We start from the raw sequence: 16486 nt of genomic DNA, 5'->3' as shown, positions 1-16486 counted from the left end.
TTCAGAGACCGCATGTAGCAGCTGAGAGAGATCTATTGCTTTCTAACCCTACTGCCACAGTCTATTTTAGTCCATTTTTCTCCATCACCACCAAACGCCTCCTTCTTGCTTTATGAAAGTCACAACAATGCATTGGTGTTATGATATTGAAGGCATATACTGGATCATTAAGAGAGAGTGAATGCTATTCTGAACTGAGAGATTACAAGCACATAGATAGTTGTCTCAGAGTGTACTGGAAAATTGGGAACATGTAACATTTAGCTGTGAAATGGATACCTGAGTAGGTTGCTGTTTTGATAATAGTTCAAATTTAATCAGTGGTGAAACTTGAAAGGGTTCAGAAAAGATTTACAAGGATGTTGCCAGGTTCGGAAGGTTTGAGCTATAGGGACAGGCTGAAACACTGGGGCTATTTTCCCTGAAGTGTTGGAAGCTGAGAGGTGACCTTATAGAGGTTTATAAAATCATGAGGGGCATGGATAGGGTAAATAGACAAGGTCTTTTTCCTGGGGTGGGAGAGTCCAGAACTAGAGGGCACAGGTTTAGGGTGAGAGGGGAAAGCGACAAAAATGACCTTGAAGGCAACTTTTTCATGCAGAAGGTGGTGCATGTATGGAATGAGCTGCCAGAGGAAGAGGTGGAGGCTGGTACAATTACAGCATTTAAGAGGCATCTGGATAGGTGTATGAACTGGAAAGGTTTAGAGGGATATGGGCAAAGTGCTGGCAAATGGGACTAGATTAGGTTAGTGTAACTGGTCAGCATGGACGAGTTGGATTGAAGGGTTTGTTTCTGTCCTGTGCATCTCCATGACTGTAACCGGTTTAAGTTATGCCCCTGGATACTAAAACCTAACCAAGTTTGAATTTACTGTTTTGCCAACATCAAACCAATGAAACAATCTGATGTTGGGAATATAAAAATGCAGGCATTTTGACAATTGCAGATAGAGCAACTGCCATCAACACAGATCCAAGTATTTAGGAAACACTCTCTACCAAAGGTACTTATTCATAGGAAAGAAAGAAGACAACCTAGGGAAATCTTCATCCAGAAGAAGACAGTAGGTGAGCACTTTGGTGATAGCAAGCACAATTCTGTCATGTTTACTTTAGTGATATAAAGGGATAGGTGTATACCACTGGGCAAGAGTTACAGCTGGAGGAAAGGCAATTACAATGTGATTAGGCAAGATTTAGGAAGCATAGGATGGGGAGGGAAACTGCAGGGGATGGGCACATTAGAAATGTGGAGCTTATTCAGGGAAAAGCTCCTGAGTGTCCTAGATAAGTATGTACCTGTCAGGCAAGGAGGAAGCTGTAGAGCGCGGGAGCCGTGGTTTACGAAGGAAGTGGAATTTCTGGTCAAGAGGAAGAAGAAGGTTAATGTTCGGACGAGATGTGAAGACTCAGTTAGGGTGCTAGAGGGTTACAAGGTAGCCAGGATAGACCTAAAGAGAGAGCTCAGAAGAGCCAGGAGGAGACATGAGAAGTTGTTGGCGGATAGGATGAGGGTAAACCCTAAGGCTTTCTATAGGTATTTAAGGAATAAAAGAATGACGAGAGTAAGATTAGAGCCAATCAAGGATAGAAGTGGGAATTTGTGTGTGGGGTCAGAGGAGATAGGGGAAGTACTTAAATGAATATTTTTTGACAGTATTCACTCTAGAAAACGACAATGTTGTCGAGGAGAATACTGAGATACAGGCTACTAGATTATGTGGGATTGGGGTTCACAAGGAAAAGGTATTAGAAATCCTGCAGAGTGTGAAAAGAGATAAGTCCCCTGGGCTCGATAGGATTTATCCTAGGATTCTCTGGGAAGCCAGGGAGGAGATTGCTGAGCCTTTGGCATTGATCTTTAAATCGTCATTGCCTACAGGAATAGTGCCAGAAGACTGGAGGGTAGCAAATGTGTTCCCCTGTTCAAGAAGGGGAGTAGAAACAACCCTGGTAATTATAGACCAGTGAACCTTACTTCAGTTGTTGGTAAAGTGTTGGAAAAGGTTACAAGAGTTAGGATTTATAATCATCGAGAAAAGAATAATTTGATTAGGGATAGTCAGCACGGTTTTGTGACTCACAAACCTTATTGAGTTCTTTGAGAAGGTGACCAAAGAGGTAGATGAGAGTAAACCAGTTGATGTGGTGTGTATGGATTTCAGCAACGCGTTCGATAAGGTTCCCCATGATAGGCTATTGTATAAAATGTGGAGGAATGGGATTGTGGGAGATATAGCAGTTTGGAACAGTAATTGGCTTGCTGAAAGAAGACAGAGGGTGGTGGTTGATGGGAAATGTTCATCCTGGAGTCCAGTTACCAGTGGTGTACCGCAAGGGTTGGTGTTGGATCCACTGCTGTTCATCATTTTTATAAACGACCTGGATGAGGACGTAGAAGGGTGGGTTAGTAAGTTTGCAGATGACACTAAGGTCAGTGGAGTTGTGGATAGTGACAAAGGATATTGTCGGTTACAGAGAGACTTAGATAAACTGCAGAGCTGGGCTGAGAGGTGGCAAATGGAGTTTAATGCGGACAAGTGTGGGGTGATTCACTTTGGTCGGAGTAACCGGAATGCATAGTACTGGGCTAATGGTAAGATTATTGGTAGTATAGATGAGCAGAGAGATCTCGGTGTCCAGGTACACAGATCCTTGAAAGTTGCCACCCAGGTTGACAGGGTTGTTAAGAAGGCATGCAGTATTTTAGCTTTTATTAATAGAGAGTTCGAGTTCCGGAACCATTAGGTTATGCTACAGCTGTACAAACCTCTGGTGCGGCCGTACTTGGAGTATTGTGTTCAGTTCTGGTCACCGCATTATAAGAGAGATGTGGAAGCTTTGGAAAGGGTGCAAAGGAGATTTACTAGGATGTTGCCTGGTATGGAGGAAAGGTCTTATGAGGAAAGGCTGAGGGACTTGAGGCTGTTTTCATTGGAGAGAAAAATGCCAAAACAGCAGCAGTTTTAAAAGGGAGAAGAACAGACATGGTGAGGACAGTGCAGGAGAGAGAGAGAGAGAGAGAGAGAGAGAGAAAGAGAACCTGCACAGTTACTGCCTTTGCTGTTTTTGAATTCATGTATCGCTGGACACCGGAGTGCATCTTGGAAAATTAACAAACAGTGAATTTCACAACTAATCTTGGAGGAACCGGTTTGGGCGAAGTTCACAACACAGAATCAGATAAATTAATTGTTGTTTTAAGTCTGTCCAAGAGAAAGGCTGTATTAGTTATTACATTGGGTTCTTTCTTGATAATATGTTTTTGGAGATAAGTCTCTTGATTAAACTTAAAATATAAGCCATGGCTCCTAATTTAACCTGGTGCAGTGCTTTGTAGAGGAATAAGACATCGTTATTTTCTGGGTCTATAGATTATGAAGGAGCAAAAATGGCCTTTGCAGTGATATGTACTTCTTGTCAGATGTGAGAGTTTAAACAGAGTCTGAGGGTTACTGCGGATGATACCTGTCATAAATGCTGTTGGATGTGAATCTTATCAGATCGAGTGGATTGGTTGGAGCAATGAGGAATTTGCAACAGTAACAGTATGTGATGGATGGCAGTGTAAGGAAGGGGGGAAAGTCTCAGATACAGTCACATAGATGGGTTAACTCCAGGAAAGGTGAGAGAGGTCGGCACCTAGGGCAGGAGTCTATTGTGGACATACCCATTTCAAACAGGAATGCTGTTTTGGAAAATGTAGGGAGTGATGGATTCTCAAAGGAACGTAGCACGAACAGCCAAGTTTCTGGTATTGAGGCTGGCTCTAATGCAACGAGGGGTACATCGGCTTCCAAGAGATCAATTGTGTTCGGGGACTGTCTAATCCGAGGTACAGACAGACGTTTCTGTGGCCAGCAGAGAAAAGGCAGAATGGTGTGTTGTTTCCCTGGTGCCAGGATCAAGGATGTCTCAGAGAGGGTGCAGAATGTTCTCACGGGGGACAGGGGGCAGCAAGAGGTCACTGTCCACATTGAAACCAACGACATAGGAAGGGAAAAAGTTGAGATTCTGAAGGGAGATTACAGAGAGTTAGGCAGAAATTTAAAAATGAGGTCCTTAAGGGTAGTAATATCTGGATTACTCCCAGTGCTAAGACCTAGTGAGGGCAGGAATAGGCAGACAGAGCAGATGAATGCAAGGCTGAGGAGCTGGTGTATGGGTGGGAGAAGGATTCACATTTTTGGATCATTGGAATCTCTTTTGGGGTAGAAGTGACCTGTACAAGAAGGCTGGATTGCACCTAAATTGGAAGGGGACTGATACACTGGCAGGGAGATTTGGTAGAACTGCTTGGGAGGATTTAAACTAGTAAGGTTGGGGGGTGGGACCCAGGGAGATAGTGAGGAAAGAGATCAATGTGAAACTGGTACAGTTGAGAACAGAAGTGAGTCAAACAGTCAGGAAAGGCAGGGACAAGGTAGGACTAATAAATTATAATGCATTTATTTCAATGCAACGGGCCTAACAGGGAAGGCAGATGAACTCAGGGCAGGGTTGGGAACATGGAACTGGGATATCATAGCAATTACTGAAACATGGCTCAGGGATGGGCAGGACTGGCAGCTTAATGTTCCAGGATACAAATACTACAGGAAGGATAGAAAGGGAGGCAAGAGAGGAGGGGGAGTGGGGTTTTTGATAAGGGATAGCATTACAGCTGTGCTGAGGGAGGATATTCCCAGAAATACATCCAGGGAAGGTATTTGGTGGAACTGAGAAATAAGAAAGGGATGATCACCTTATTGGGATTGTATTATAGACCCCCTAATAGTCAGAGGGAAACTAAGAAACAAACTTGTAAGGATATCCCAGCTATCTGTAAGAATAATAGGGTAGTTATGGTCGGGGATTTTAACTTTCCAAACATTGACTGGGACTGCCATAGTGTTAAAGGTTTAGATGGAGAGGAATTTGTAAAGTGCGTACAAGACAATTTTCTGATTCAGTATGTGGATGTACCTACTGGAGAAGGTGCAAAACTTGACCTACTCTTTGGAAATAAGGCAGGGCAGGTGACTGAGATGTCAGTGGGGGAGCACTTTGGGGCCAGAGACCAAAATTGTACTTGTTTTAAAATCATGATGGAAAAGGATGGACCAGATCTAAAACTTGAAGTCCTAAATTGGATAAAGGACAATTTTGACGATATTAGGCAAGAACTTTCGAAAGCTGATTGGAGGCAGATGTTCGCAGGTAAAGGGATGGCTGGAAAATGGGAAGCCTTCAGAAATGAGATAACAAGAATCCAGAGAAAGTATATTCCTGTCAGGGTGAAAGGGAAGGCTGGTAGGTATAGTGAATGCTGGATGACTAAAGAAATTGAGGGTTTGGTTAAGAAAAAGAAGGAAGCATATGTCAGGTATCGACAGGATAGATCAAGTGAATCCTTAGAAGACTATAAAGGCAGTAGGAGTATACTTAAGAGGGAAATCAGGAGGGCAAAACGGGGACATGAGATAGCTTTGGCAAACAGAATTGAGGAGAATCCAAAGGGTTCTTACAAATATATTAAGGACAAAAGGGTAACTAGGGAGAGAATAGGGGCCCTTAAAGATCAGCAACGCGGCTTTTGTATGGAGCCACAGAAAATGGGGGAGATACTAAACGAATATTTTGCATCAGTATTTACTATGGAAAAGGATTTGGAAAATATAGACTGGAGGGAAATAGATGGTGACATCTTGCAAACTGTCCAGATTACAGAGGAGGAAGTGCTGGATGTCTTGAAACGGTTAAAGGTGGATAAATCTCCAGGACCTGATCAGGTGTACCCGAGAACTCTGTGAGTTTGCAGTAGTGCCAGTGTATCATGACAGTATCATGCTGGGCCTCTTGCTGAGATATTTGTATCATCGATAGTCATAGGTGAGGTGCCGGAAGACTGGAGGTTGGCTAACGTGGTGCCACTGTTTAAGAAGGGCGGTAAAGACAAGTCAGGGAATAAGCCAGACATTTGACAAGGTTCACCATGGGAGACTGATTAGCAAGGTTAGATCTCATGGAATAAAGGGAGAACTAGCCATTTGGATATAGAACTGGTTCAAAGGTAGAAGACAGAGGGTGGTGGTGGAGGGTTGTTTTTAGACTGGAGGCCTGTGACCAGTGGAGTGCCACAAGGATCGGTGCTGGGTCCTCTACGTTTTGTCATTTACATAAATGATTTGGATGCGAGCATAAGAGGTACAGTTAGAAAGTTTGCAGATGACACCAAAATTGGAGGTGTGGTGGACAGCGAAGAGGGCTACCAGATGGGCCAATGAGCTGAGAAGTGGTAGATGGAATTTAATTCAGATAAATGCGAGGTGCTGCATTTTGGGAAAGCAAATCTTAGCAGGACTTATTCATTTAATGCTAAGGTCATAGGGAGTGTTGTTGAACAAAGAGACCTTGGAGTGTAGGTTCATAGCTCCTTGAAAGTAGAGTCGCAGGAACATAGGATCGTGAAGAAGGCGTTTGATATGGTTTCTTTTATTGGTCAAAGTATTGAGTACAGGAGTTGGCATGTCACGTTGCGGCTTTACAGGACATTGGTTAGGCCACTGTTGGAATATTGGGTGCAATTCTGGTCTCCTTCCTATCGGAAACTCAAAAGGGTTCAGAAAGGTTTTACAAGGATGTTACCAGGTTTGGAGAGTTTGAGCTATAGGGAGAGGCTGAACAGGCTGGGGCTGTTATCCCTGGAGCGTTGGAGGCTGAGGGGTGACCTTATATGACTCTATGATTCTCTATGTCCACAAATGGGACTCTTGAATGAGATATTATTCTCCTGGTCAGAGCTCCAGAGTAGCTGCCAGGCATTCTGAAGGGGGAGGGTGAACAACCAGCTGTTGTGGTACATGTCTATACCAAAAAAAAAGAAATGTGATTCTGTAATAGGAATTGAGAGTGTTAGGGAATAGATTAAAAAGGAAGTCATAAAATATCTTTAGCTGACAGGATCAAGGAAAATCCCAAGGCTTTTTATAAGTATATTCAGAGCAAGTGCAGCATCTCCTCAAAAGCTGCCTCTGCACCGAGCTTTAGAAGGTCTGTAATGCTGATTTTTGATCTTACTTTTCATTTCTCTAATTCATACCTAAGATTTTGTGCCTAGATATCTTTGTTCCTAGGATCATGCCAGATATGGTGACTTTGTACACTTTTTGCTCTAGTGCCAGTGTATCATGACAGTTTTATGGCACAAAGTGAAATAACCAAATTAAACCAGCCATTGAACTACTGTATTTGCAACACAGTAACATTGTTGAAGGCCTCAACGAGCACCTCAGTGGTTCCTAACCAGACGTTTGAATAAGCAATCCCATACTTTGCAAATAATGAAATTTCAGAAACCAGTTTGTACCTGAAACAAAACACTTCACTATTTATTAAATACACAATAAGTTCAGCAAAGAGAAAATGACCTCTCTGTAATCTAATTAATGTTTACGTTTCAAACCCGAAACATTTGGTTTCAGACCCCATTCACACAAAAGACAGATAGACAGACAAACTAACATAAAAGAAATATCATAATTGGCCAGATTGCTGAAACTATTTTCATGTTGCATTGTTTCACAGGTAGGAATGGGGCTGCTTTTTCAAAACACTGATTAGGGTCACCTTCTCAGTTCACCCAGGCAAAAGTACCAATACTTCTAATGCAACTTCCTACTCTTTGGATTTCTAAACGCCGACATGACAGATTTGGCACAGAGCTTTCAAATCTTCAAGCTGCCTTTGTTAGAAGCCAAACTCATCTACACAGCAAATACACAAAATTACTTCAGTTCTGGTTCTGCCCTGATAGTCTGATCGCCTCTTCCTGAGGTCTCAATAACCATTAAACAACTGCTGTCTGCTTCAACATAGGGCCTCTTCCAGACTTGCTGGAACCAATTCCCAGATACAGACCTTGTTAATAGCCACCTTCTGCTATCTGTTTAAACACAATACCCTTCACTTTGTCTGTTGGAATTCCTTTAACCAAGAATCTGCCTGCAATTATCCTCCAGGCCTGCCCTCACAAACAAACAGATGCTTGTTGATCTGCGATCTTCCTTTTACCTCAAGCTGTCCCAAATTCCACAGTTCCTTTTCAGCTCATACTTCCCAATTCACAACTCCAACCAAAACTGGTAAAACAATACAAACAAAAATAATGAGAGTTCTAACATTAGTTACTTCCTTTATTATCTGAGGCTGCATCCCATCAGGTCCAGGGGACTTGTTGGCCTTTTCTCCCACTAGTTTCCCTGGTTCATTTCCTCTTGTGAGCATTACTGTATTTATTTCCTCCCCTTGGTTATTTTAGAATTTACTGGAATACAGTGGGACCACCTCTTATTTCATACTGTCCAGTGATGTGCAGGTTAGTGTGGATTGGCAATGCAAAATTGTCCTATAGTGTCCAGGGATGTGCAAGCTAGGTGAGTTAGCCAATGGAAACGTGGGGATATGAAGCTAGGCTGTATCTGGGATGCTCATCAGAGGGTCAATGTGGACCTGATGGGTTGAATGGACTCTTTACACCCTACAGACATTCTATGATTGACTGTATCTCTTCTCTGCCCTACATTCCAGGATTCAATTTGGTGAACCCTCAATGTGCTGACTCTAAGTTAAGCAAATCCTTCCTCAGCTGAGATGACTCAAGCTGTAAACTGTCAAAACCTCCCAGCTGTTATTTGAGGCGACTGACAAATGGGAGTAGAGCAATGTGAACACTGAGGGCTGTGCTGAACACTCAGTGTGAGGGCAGGGAGTCAGACATCAATATCAGGGCTGCTTACTTACTCCCAAACATTATCCTGCAAACGTCTGATCTGTTGGCACTGACTGAGTTCCCCGCCTCACAGGAGTACACACCCTCCTGTCTGTGAGTGATTCTGTACAAGGTCAGGTCTCTCTCAGATGATTCCAGAGTCTCAGTCTCCTCTCTCTGTCTCCGTTCCCACTTGTACCAGCTGGTTGGGGGGTTGCTGTCGCTGGTGCAGGTCAGGGTGATGTTGTCACCTTCGTGTATCGTACTGTCCGATGGAGAGATCGACACCTTCATGTTCCGCGGGGCATCTGACAGAAAGGGACAAGACTCTCAGTGAGATATAGCATTACTTGAGCATCACTCACTAAGAGAGACATTGCAAGGGGTGACGTAACAGGAAAATCGGTCACAGATCCCACAGGGCAGATAACTTTACAATTTTTCAATTAAAGGGCTCAGCTTTTAAGGAAGAGAAAGGGTGAGAGGTAATGTGCAGGTCAGGTGAATTGGCCATGCTAAATTGCCAGTAGTATTAGGTGCTGGGGTAAATATAGAGGAATGGGACTAGGTGGGTTGCTTTCGCAGGTCAGTGTGGACTTGTTGGGCCAAAGGGCCTGTTTCCACACTGTAAGTAATCTAATCTAATCTTAAAACAGATTAAGGACAGATTGCCAAAGTTCAGGGCTGCAAATAGGAGAGTGGATCGGAAAATACTCAAGAGGCTGAAACTGGAAGGTGTTACAAGGATAGGGAGGGGGTGTAGGGAATGGGGATCATTACGGAGACAGAGAGGGATGTAGGGACTGGGGGAGGTCCAGAGTAGGGAGGAGTGTAAGGACCAGTGGAGGTTACAGACACAGAGAGGGGTGTCGAGGCAGGAGAATGATACAAGGATAGGGAGAGGTTTTGGGACCAGAGCGGGTTCCAGAAATAGGGAGGTGGTAGGTACTGGAGAACGTTATGGAGATTGGGAGGAGTGTTGGGGCTGGAGGAGGTAACAGAAATAGGGAGGGGGTGATGGGAGGGATTTGAAAACCTATAATGGGAAATGTATAATCATGTGTTGCTGGACTGGGGAACGATGCATGAGAGGGAGTGAGAGGAGGGTGATTCGAGAAAGGGACTCGCTGTGAGTTCAGAGACTGGGGGGCAGTGACATTTTGGATAAGTAGCTCTCATGCAGTGAGCAGTGACAGAGACCGGGGAGTTTACATTGGGAAAAGGTCAACCTGGGAATCTCACTCACAGAGCACCTCGATCCTGAAGCTCTTTGAAGTTTGTTTTCCAATAATGTTTTCCGCTTCGCAGTAATAATCTCCAGATTCCGTTGGGGTGATGGAGCGAATGGTCAGGATGTTCCCTGTCCCCTTGTTAGCTGCTGTGTCCACAGCAATCCACCAGAATTCCTCAATCCTCACATCCTGAAAGAGGCCATTCATCCCCTCTTCTCCATGCTAGACATTCTCCTTCCCAGCTGCATCCTCCTCTGTAATGCCTGACTACCCAACTTAAGCATGGAGAACAGGGATTTGTGCACAGTACTCCGAGTGTGGTCTAACTGATGGATATAGAGACCAGGGAACTGTGCACAGTGCTCTGAATGTGATCTGAGGGATACGGAGGCTGTGCTTGTACACAGTCCTCCGAGTGTGGTCTGAGGGCTATTTTCTGCATATCCCACATCTTCTTTACTTACACTTCACATTAATGTGTTTGGATTTAGATTCTTGGAAGCTGACAGAATTCCATGCTGTACAGGTGTAGCTGCATGATGCATCATACCTGGTGGGTTGAATCCTAATTGTGTCAGTATTTCCTCACAAATCTCTCCACTGTCCGTTGCACACTTTCCACCAGCTGTACGTATTAACCAGCTTTACTTCGACACGTTAATGTGATCTGGGTTCCCTCCTTCACTGCATCTCCTGACATAATCTCCATGTTTCTTGGTCCAACTGTGGGAAGAGAAGTTCATCCAAGATTTCAGAGTCCCTCAAATATCCAAAGTCCGCAGGAAACCAGTGGTCTCGCAGGAAGGGGGAGGGGCGAAAGCAGAAAGCTTGCTGATCAGAAATGAAATGAAGAAATGTGACAAACAATGGCAATAAAAGACAATGTGCATTTGCATAGGACCTGCTTAACCAGGAGATGGTTGCAAGGGGTAAAACAGCAAACCAATTCCAAACTGCCTCAACAAACTCAAGGGTGGGTGATCATTATGTCAGGAGAAAATGTTGTTTTTAAGGTACATCTTGGAGGAGGTGGGGGGGCGAAGAGAACGAGAGGGAGAGAAAGAGATATGGAGGGGTGCAGGGAGAGAGCACCCGAGCAGTTGAAGGCATGGCCCATGATGCCCGAGTAATGGGAACCAGGTAACATTTGAATCGCAGGATTGGAGGAGGCGACAGTGATAGGGAGCGGTATAGAGAATGGGGGCCGTTGCAGGGATAGGGAAGCGTACACAGCCTGGAGGAAGTGACAGGGATAGGGAAGGGTGTGTTGGCTGGAGGAGGTTTCAGAGATAGTGAGCTGGGTTCCGAGTTGGAGAAGGTTACAGAGATAAGGAGACGGTGATGAAAAGATTTGAAAATGAATCGCAAGTTAACATTCGAGGTGCTGCTGGACTGGGGAACAATGCAGGAGAGGGAGTGAGAGGGGAAAGTAACTCAGTGTGAGTCAGAGACGGGGCAGGGGTCGGTTGCATCTTGGATAAATAGCTCTCATTCAATGAGTGGTGACAGAGACCGGGAAGTTTACATTGGGAAAAGGTCGACCTGGGAATGTCACTCACAGAGCACTTCAATCCTGAAGCTCTTTGAGGTTTGTCTTCCAATCACGTTTTCCACTTTGCAGTAATAATCACCAACATCCATTGGGTTAATGGAGTGAATGGTCAGGACTTTCCCTGTCCCCTTGTTAGCTGATGTGTTCACATTGTCCTTATACCAGGTGTAGCGAGCTCCTGGATTACTCCTGGAGTTACAGGTCAAGGTAACCTTGTCTCCCTCCTCCACCTCTCCCTGTGGCATATTGCGAACAATGGACCATCTACAAAAGGAATTACAGCTCAATTCAGGCCAGAGAGCAGGATAAAGCTGTGGAATATTCTCCCAAATCCCCTCATAAATGCTGCCTCTGAGCACTGACATTAGTTCAGATAGAGAACACTAGAATTCCTCAGAAATCACATCATGGAATAGGCCATTCAGCCCATCTGCTCAGTTCCAGAATTTCTCATTCTCAAGTGCACCTTCCTCTCTAATGCCTGACAATCTATCTATACTACGAGGACCAAGGAACTGTGCACAGTGCTCCGAGTGTGATCTAACTGAGGAATATGAAGACTGCAACTGCGCACAGGTCTCCAAATGTGGGCAATACATGAGGGTTACAGAGACCAGAATGGTGCATCATGCCCCAGGTGCTCCGAGTGTGGGTCTAACTGAAGGAAACGGAGACTGGAACAGTGCACAGTGCTCCCAGTTTGGTCTGTAGGATACGGAGATTGGAACTGTGCACAGTGCTCAAGGTGTGGAACTAAGAGATATTTTCTGCATATCCTGCACCGTATTTACTTCCACTCTACATTAATGTGTTTGGGTGTAGAATCCCAGGAACTGACAGAATTCCATGCTGTACAGATGTAGCTACAAGATGCATCATCCCTGATTGGTTGAATCCTAATTGTGATGGTATTTTCTCGCAGATCTCTACGTTGTCTGTTGCACATTTTCCACCAGCTGTACAGATGAACTGGGGGGCTGGCTTCACTTCAGCACGTTAATGTGATCTCAGTCCCCTCCTTCATTGTAACCTCAGGAATAATCTCCACATTTCTCGGCCCATCTGCGGGGAGAGAGGTTTATCCAAGGTTTCAGAATCCTTCACCTATCCAGCCCTGCACGCGGTGTCATACTAAGAATGTGTATAGAGTATAAGCAGGCAGGGAAAGAGTTAAGTTCTGAGTTTTGTGAAACAAGAGATTCAGCTGAGCATTACTCAGATCAGATAACAATTTACAGTTAACGATGGGGTGTTGGAGGCAAGGGTAATGGGTTAACAAGGTGGAAAAGCATTCATTAGGTAGATGCATTTAAAAATATTTTAAGCATTCAATATGTGAGGTCAGTTTAACAAGGTGAAAAGTATTCATTATATGAAACAGGTTATTCATTGTATAACAGCAGATGACTTAATAATTAACACTTGCTGATTGTTAACGGTCACCACCTCAACAGGTGTGTTGCTGTATCTGGATGCTCCTCCCTGTAAAATGGCTACATAGTTCATTGAGAAACTAGCCTTCCAGAGAAGACCATGAACTCATATCTCTGTGCACATGGGTGATCATTCTCTCTCCCTCCAGGGTCCGGAATAAAGATGAAGGAGGTAAAACTACATTGTGTCTCTGAGTGTTTTGCTTCGACTGAGGACGAATGGGATAATGGTAGGATTGGGTGACATCAGAAAAATTGCTGATCAGAAAATGAACCCAGGAAATTTGTCCAACAATGGCAATAAGATGCAATGTGCATTTGTGTAGCACCTGCTTCACCAGGATATGGACTGCAAGGGATGAAACAACAGCTCCACTCGAAGCTGCATCAACAAAGAGTAAGGGCAGGTGATCAATGTGTCAGAGGAGGTCACTTTTGAGGTACATCCTAGAGGAGGAGACAGAGTGGGAGAGAAAGAGATGGACGGCTGTAGGGAGGAATACCTGACCTCCAGGCAGCTGAAGGCACGACACATGATGTCAGAGCAATGGGAATCAGGCAATACTTGACAGGTCCAATTTGAAGAGGTTACAGAGATAGGGAAAGTGCGTAGGTGCTGGAGGAATTTACAGAGACAGGGAGGGGTGTAAAGGCTGTAGAAGGTCACGGATACAGCAAGGGATCTAGGGTGTCAAGGAAGCTATAAAGGAAATGGATGGTTGTCAGGGCTGGTTTCGATGACAGATAGCAAGGGACGTTGGCCCTGGGAGAGGATATCCTGATCCTGAAGCTCTTTGAAGTGAAGCTTCCAAAGTAGTTTTCTGCTTTGTCGTAATAATCTCTAGAAGCCATGGGGTTGATGGAGAAAATGGTCCCGACTTTCCCTATCCCCTTGTCAGATGTTGTGTTCACATGGTCCTTATGCCAAGTGTAGAGAGCTCCTGGATTACTCCTGGTGTTACAGATCAAGGTACCTCAGACTCCCTCCTTCACCTCTCCCTGTGCCTCACTGCGAACATTACCTTCTGGACCATCTATAATGGGAATTAAAGCTCAATTCAAGCCAGGGAGAGGGATAAAGCTGTGGAATATCATGGAACATTCTTCCAAGTTCCCTCATAAATGCTGCCCCTGAGCACGGACATCATTTCAGAGAGAGACCATCAGAATTCCTCCAAAATCATATCCTAGAACAGCCTATCCAGCCCCTCTACTCTGGATCAATGTTTCACATTCTCAAGTTGGTCCACCTCTGTAATGCTTGACTATCCACTTATACTATGGAGACCAGAAAACCGCACACAGTGCTCAGAGTGTGGGTCTAATGGAGGGACATGGAGACTGGGAATTGTGTACCATGCTCAGATTGTGGGTCCAACTGAGGATACAAGACTGGAAATGAGCGTAGTGCTCTGAGTGTGGGTCTAACCGAGTGATACGGAGACTGGAACTGATCACGGTGCTCCGAGTGTGGGTCTAACTGAGGGATACAGAGACTGGAAATGTGCACGGTGCTCCGAGTGTGGGTCTAACTGAGGGATACAGAGACTGGAAATGTGCACGGTGCTCCGAGTGTGGGTCTAACTGAGGGATACAGAGACTGGAACTGTGCACGGTGCTCCGAGTGGGGGTCTAACTGACGGATACAGAGACTGGAACTGTGCACGGTGCTCTGAGTGTGGGTCTAACTGAGGGGTACGGAGACTGGAACTGTGCACGGTGCTCCGAGTGTGGGTCTGACTGAGGGATACGGAGACTGGAACTGTGCATGGTGCTCCGAGTGTGGGTCTAACTGAGGGGTACAGAGACTGGAACTGTGCACGATGCTCCGAGTGTGGGTCTAACTGAGGGGTACGGAGACTGGAACTGTGCATGGTGCTCCGAATGTGGGTCTGACCGAGAAATGCGAAGACTGGAAATGTGCATAAAGCTCAGAGTGTGTTCTAAATGATGGAAATGGAAACTGGAAGTGTGCAAGTTTGAAGCAGAGGGATATTTTCTGCCTATCACACACTGTCTTTACTTACACTGTGAGGCTGGACAAGGTTACAACAATCGGAAGTGGTGTAGGGGGCTGGAGAAGGTTACGCAGATTAGATTAGATTAGATTAGATTCCCTACAGTATGGAGACAGGTTCTTCAGCTGAACAATTCCAAACCGACCCTTCAAAGAGGCCCATTTCTATACATTTACCCCTGACTAATGTACCTAACAATACGGGCAATTTAGCATGGCCAATTCACCTGATCTACACATCTTTGGATTGTGGGAGGAATCTGGAGCACCCGGACGAAACCCATGCAGACACAGGGAGAATGTGCAAACTCTACACAGACAGTCGCCCAAGGTATGGAGGAGTGGTGAAAGGATTCGAAACCAAAAGTGGGAAGTTTATAATCGAGGTGTTTCTGGGACTGGGAAATGATGCAGGAGAGAGAACAAAAGGAGGATGACTGGTGAAAGGGACTCAGCGACAGGGGTCAGTGATCTCATGCAGCGAGTGGTGACAGAGACTGGGGAATTTACACTGGGAAAGGGCTGCCCTGGGAATGTCACTCACAGCGCACCTCAATCCTGAAGCTTTTTGAGGTGAAGCTTCCAATCAGATTTTCCACTTTGCAGAACATAGAACAGTACAGGCCCTTCAGCCCTCAATGTTATGCCGACCTTTTATCCTACTCAAAAGTGAGATTAAGCTACATACCCTCCATTGTACTACCTTCCATGTACCTACCCAAGAGTCGCTTAAGTGTCCCTAATGTATCTGATTTGACCATCACAGCTGGCAGTGCAACACACGCATCCAACACTCTCTGTGTAAACAATCCATCTCTGACATCTTATCCTCAACCTTCCTCGAATTAAATTAAAATTATGCCCCCTCTCCCACCTTCCCAAGATAGCCATTTCCGCCCTGGGAAAAAGTTTCTGGCAATCCACTCTATTTATGCCTCTCACCATCTTGTACACCTTTCTCAAGTCACCTCTCATCCCTCTTCACTCAAATGAGAAAGGCCCTGGTTTCCTCCACCTTTCTTCATAAAACATGCCCTCTGTCCAGGCAGCATCCTGGTAAATCTCCTCAGCACTCTTTCTAAAGCTTCCACATCCTTCCTATAATGAGGCAACCAGAACTGATCACAATATTCCAAGTATGCTCTAACTAGGCCTCTATAGAGCTGCAGCAATAACTTTGCAGCTCTTAAACTCAATCCCCCACAAATGAAAGCTGTATATAACCATTTCAAACAGGAATGCTGTTTTGGAAAATGTAGGGGGTGATGGATCCTCAGGGGAACGTAGCACGAACAGCCAAGTTTCTGGTATTGAGGCTGGCTCTAATGCAACGAGGGGTATGTCAGCTTCCAAGAGATCAATTGTGTTAGGGGATTCTGTAGTCAGAGGTACAGACAGATGTTTCTGTGGCCAGCAGAGAAAAGGCAGAATGGTGTGTTGTTTCCCTGGTGGCAGGATCAAGGATGTCTCAGAGAGGGTGCAGAATGTTCTCACGGGGGAG

At 45.0% G+C, this 16486-nt stretch overlaps 1 protein-coding gene across 1 annotated transcript in view; it reads right to left on the bottom strand.

Moving 5' to 3' along the window:
- Nucleotides 1–11639, bottom strand: part of LOC140458810 (cell adhesion molecule CEACAM5-like) — a 42737-nt gene extending 31098 nt beyond the window's left edge. The window contains exons 1-3 of the mRNA XM_072553460.1: nt 11543–11639; nt 10534–10706; nt 8784–9059 (exon numbers count right to left, since the gene is read on the bottom strand). Of these exons, the coding sequence (XP_072409561.1) occupies nt 8784–9045 (262 nt within the window). The 5' untranslated portion in view covers nt 9046–9059; nt 10534–10706; nt 11543–11639. The remainder of the gene's footprint in view (nt 1–8783; nt 9060–10533; nt 10707–11542) is intronic.
- Nucleotides 11640–16486: the final 4847 nt, after the last annotated feature.

This window comes from Chiloscyllium punctatum, chromosome 34 (genome assembly GCF_047496795.1).
Source record: "Chiloscyllium punctatum isolate Juve2018m chromosome 34, sChiPun1.3, whole genome shotgun sequence".
Taxonomy (NCBI): domain Eukaryota; kingdom Metazoa; phylum Chordata; class Chondrichthyes; order Orectolobiformes; family Hemiscylliidae; genus Chiloscyllium; species Chiloscyllium punctatum.
Note: the sequence above shows the minus strand (reverse complement) of the source record. Positions and strands in the feature narration are given on the sequence as shown.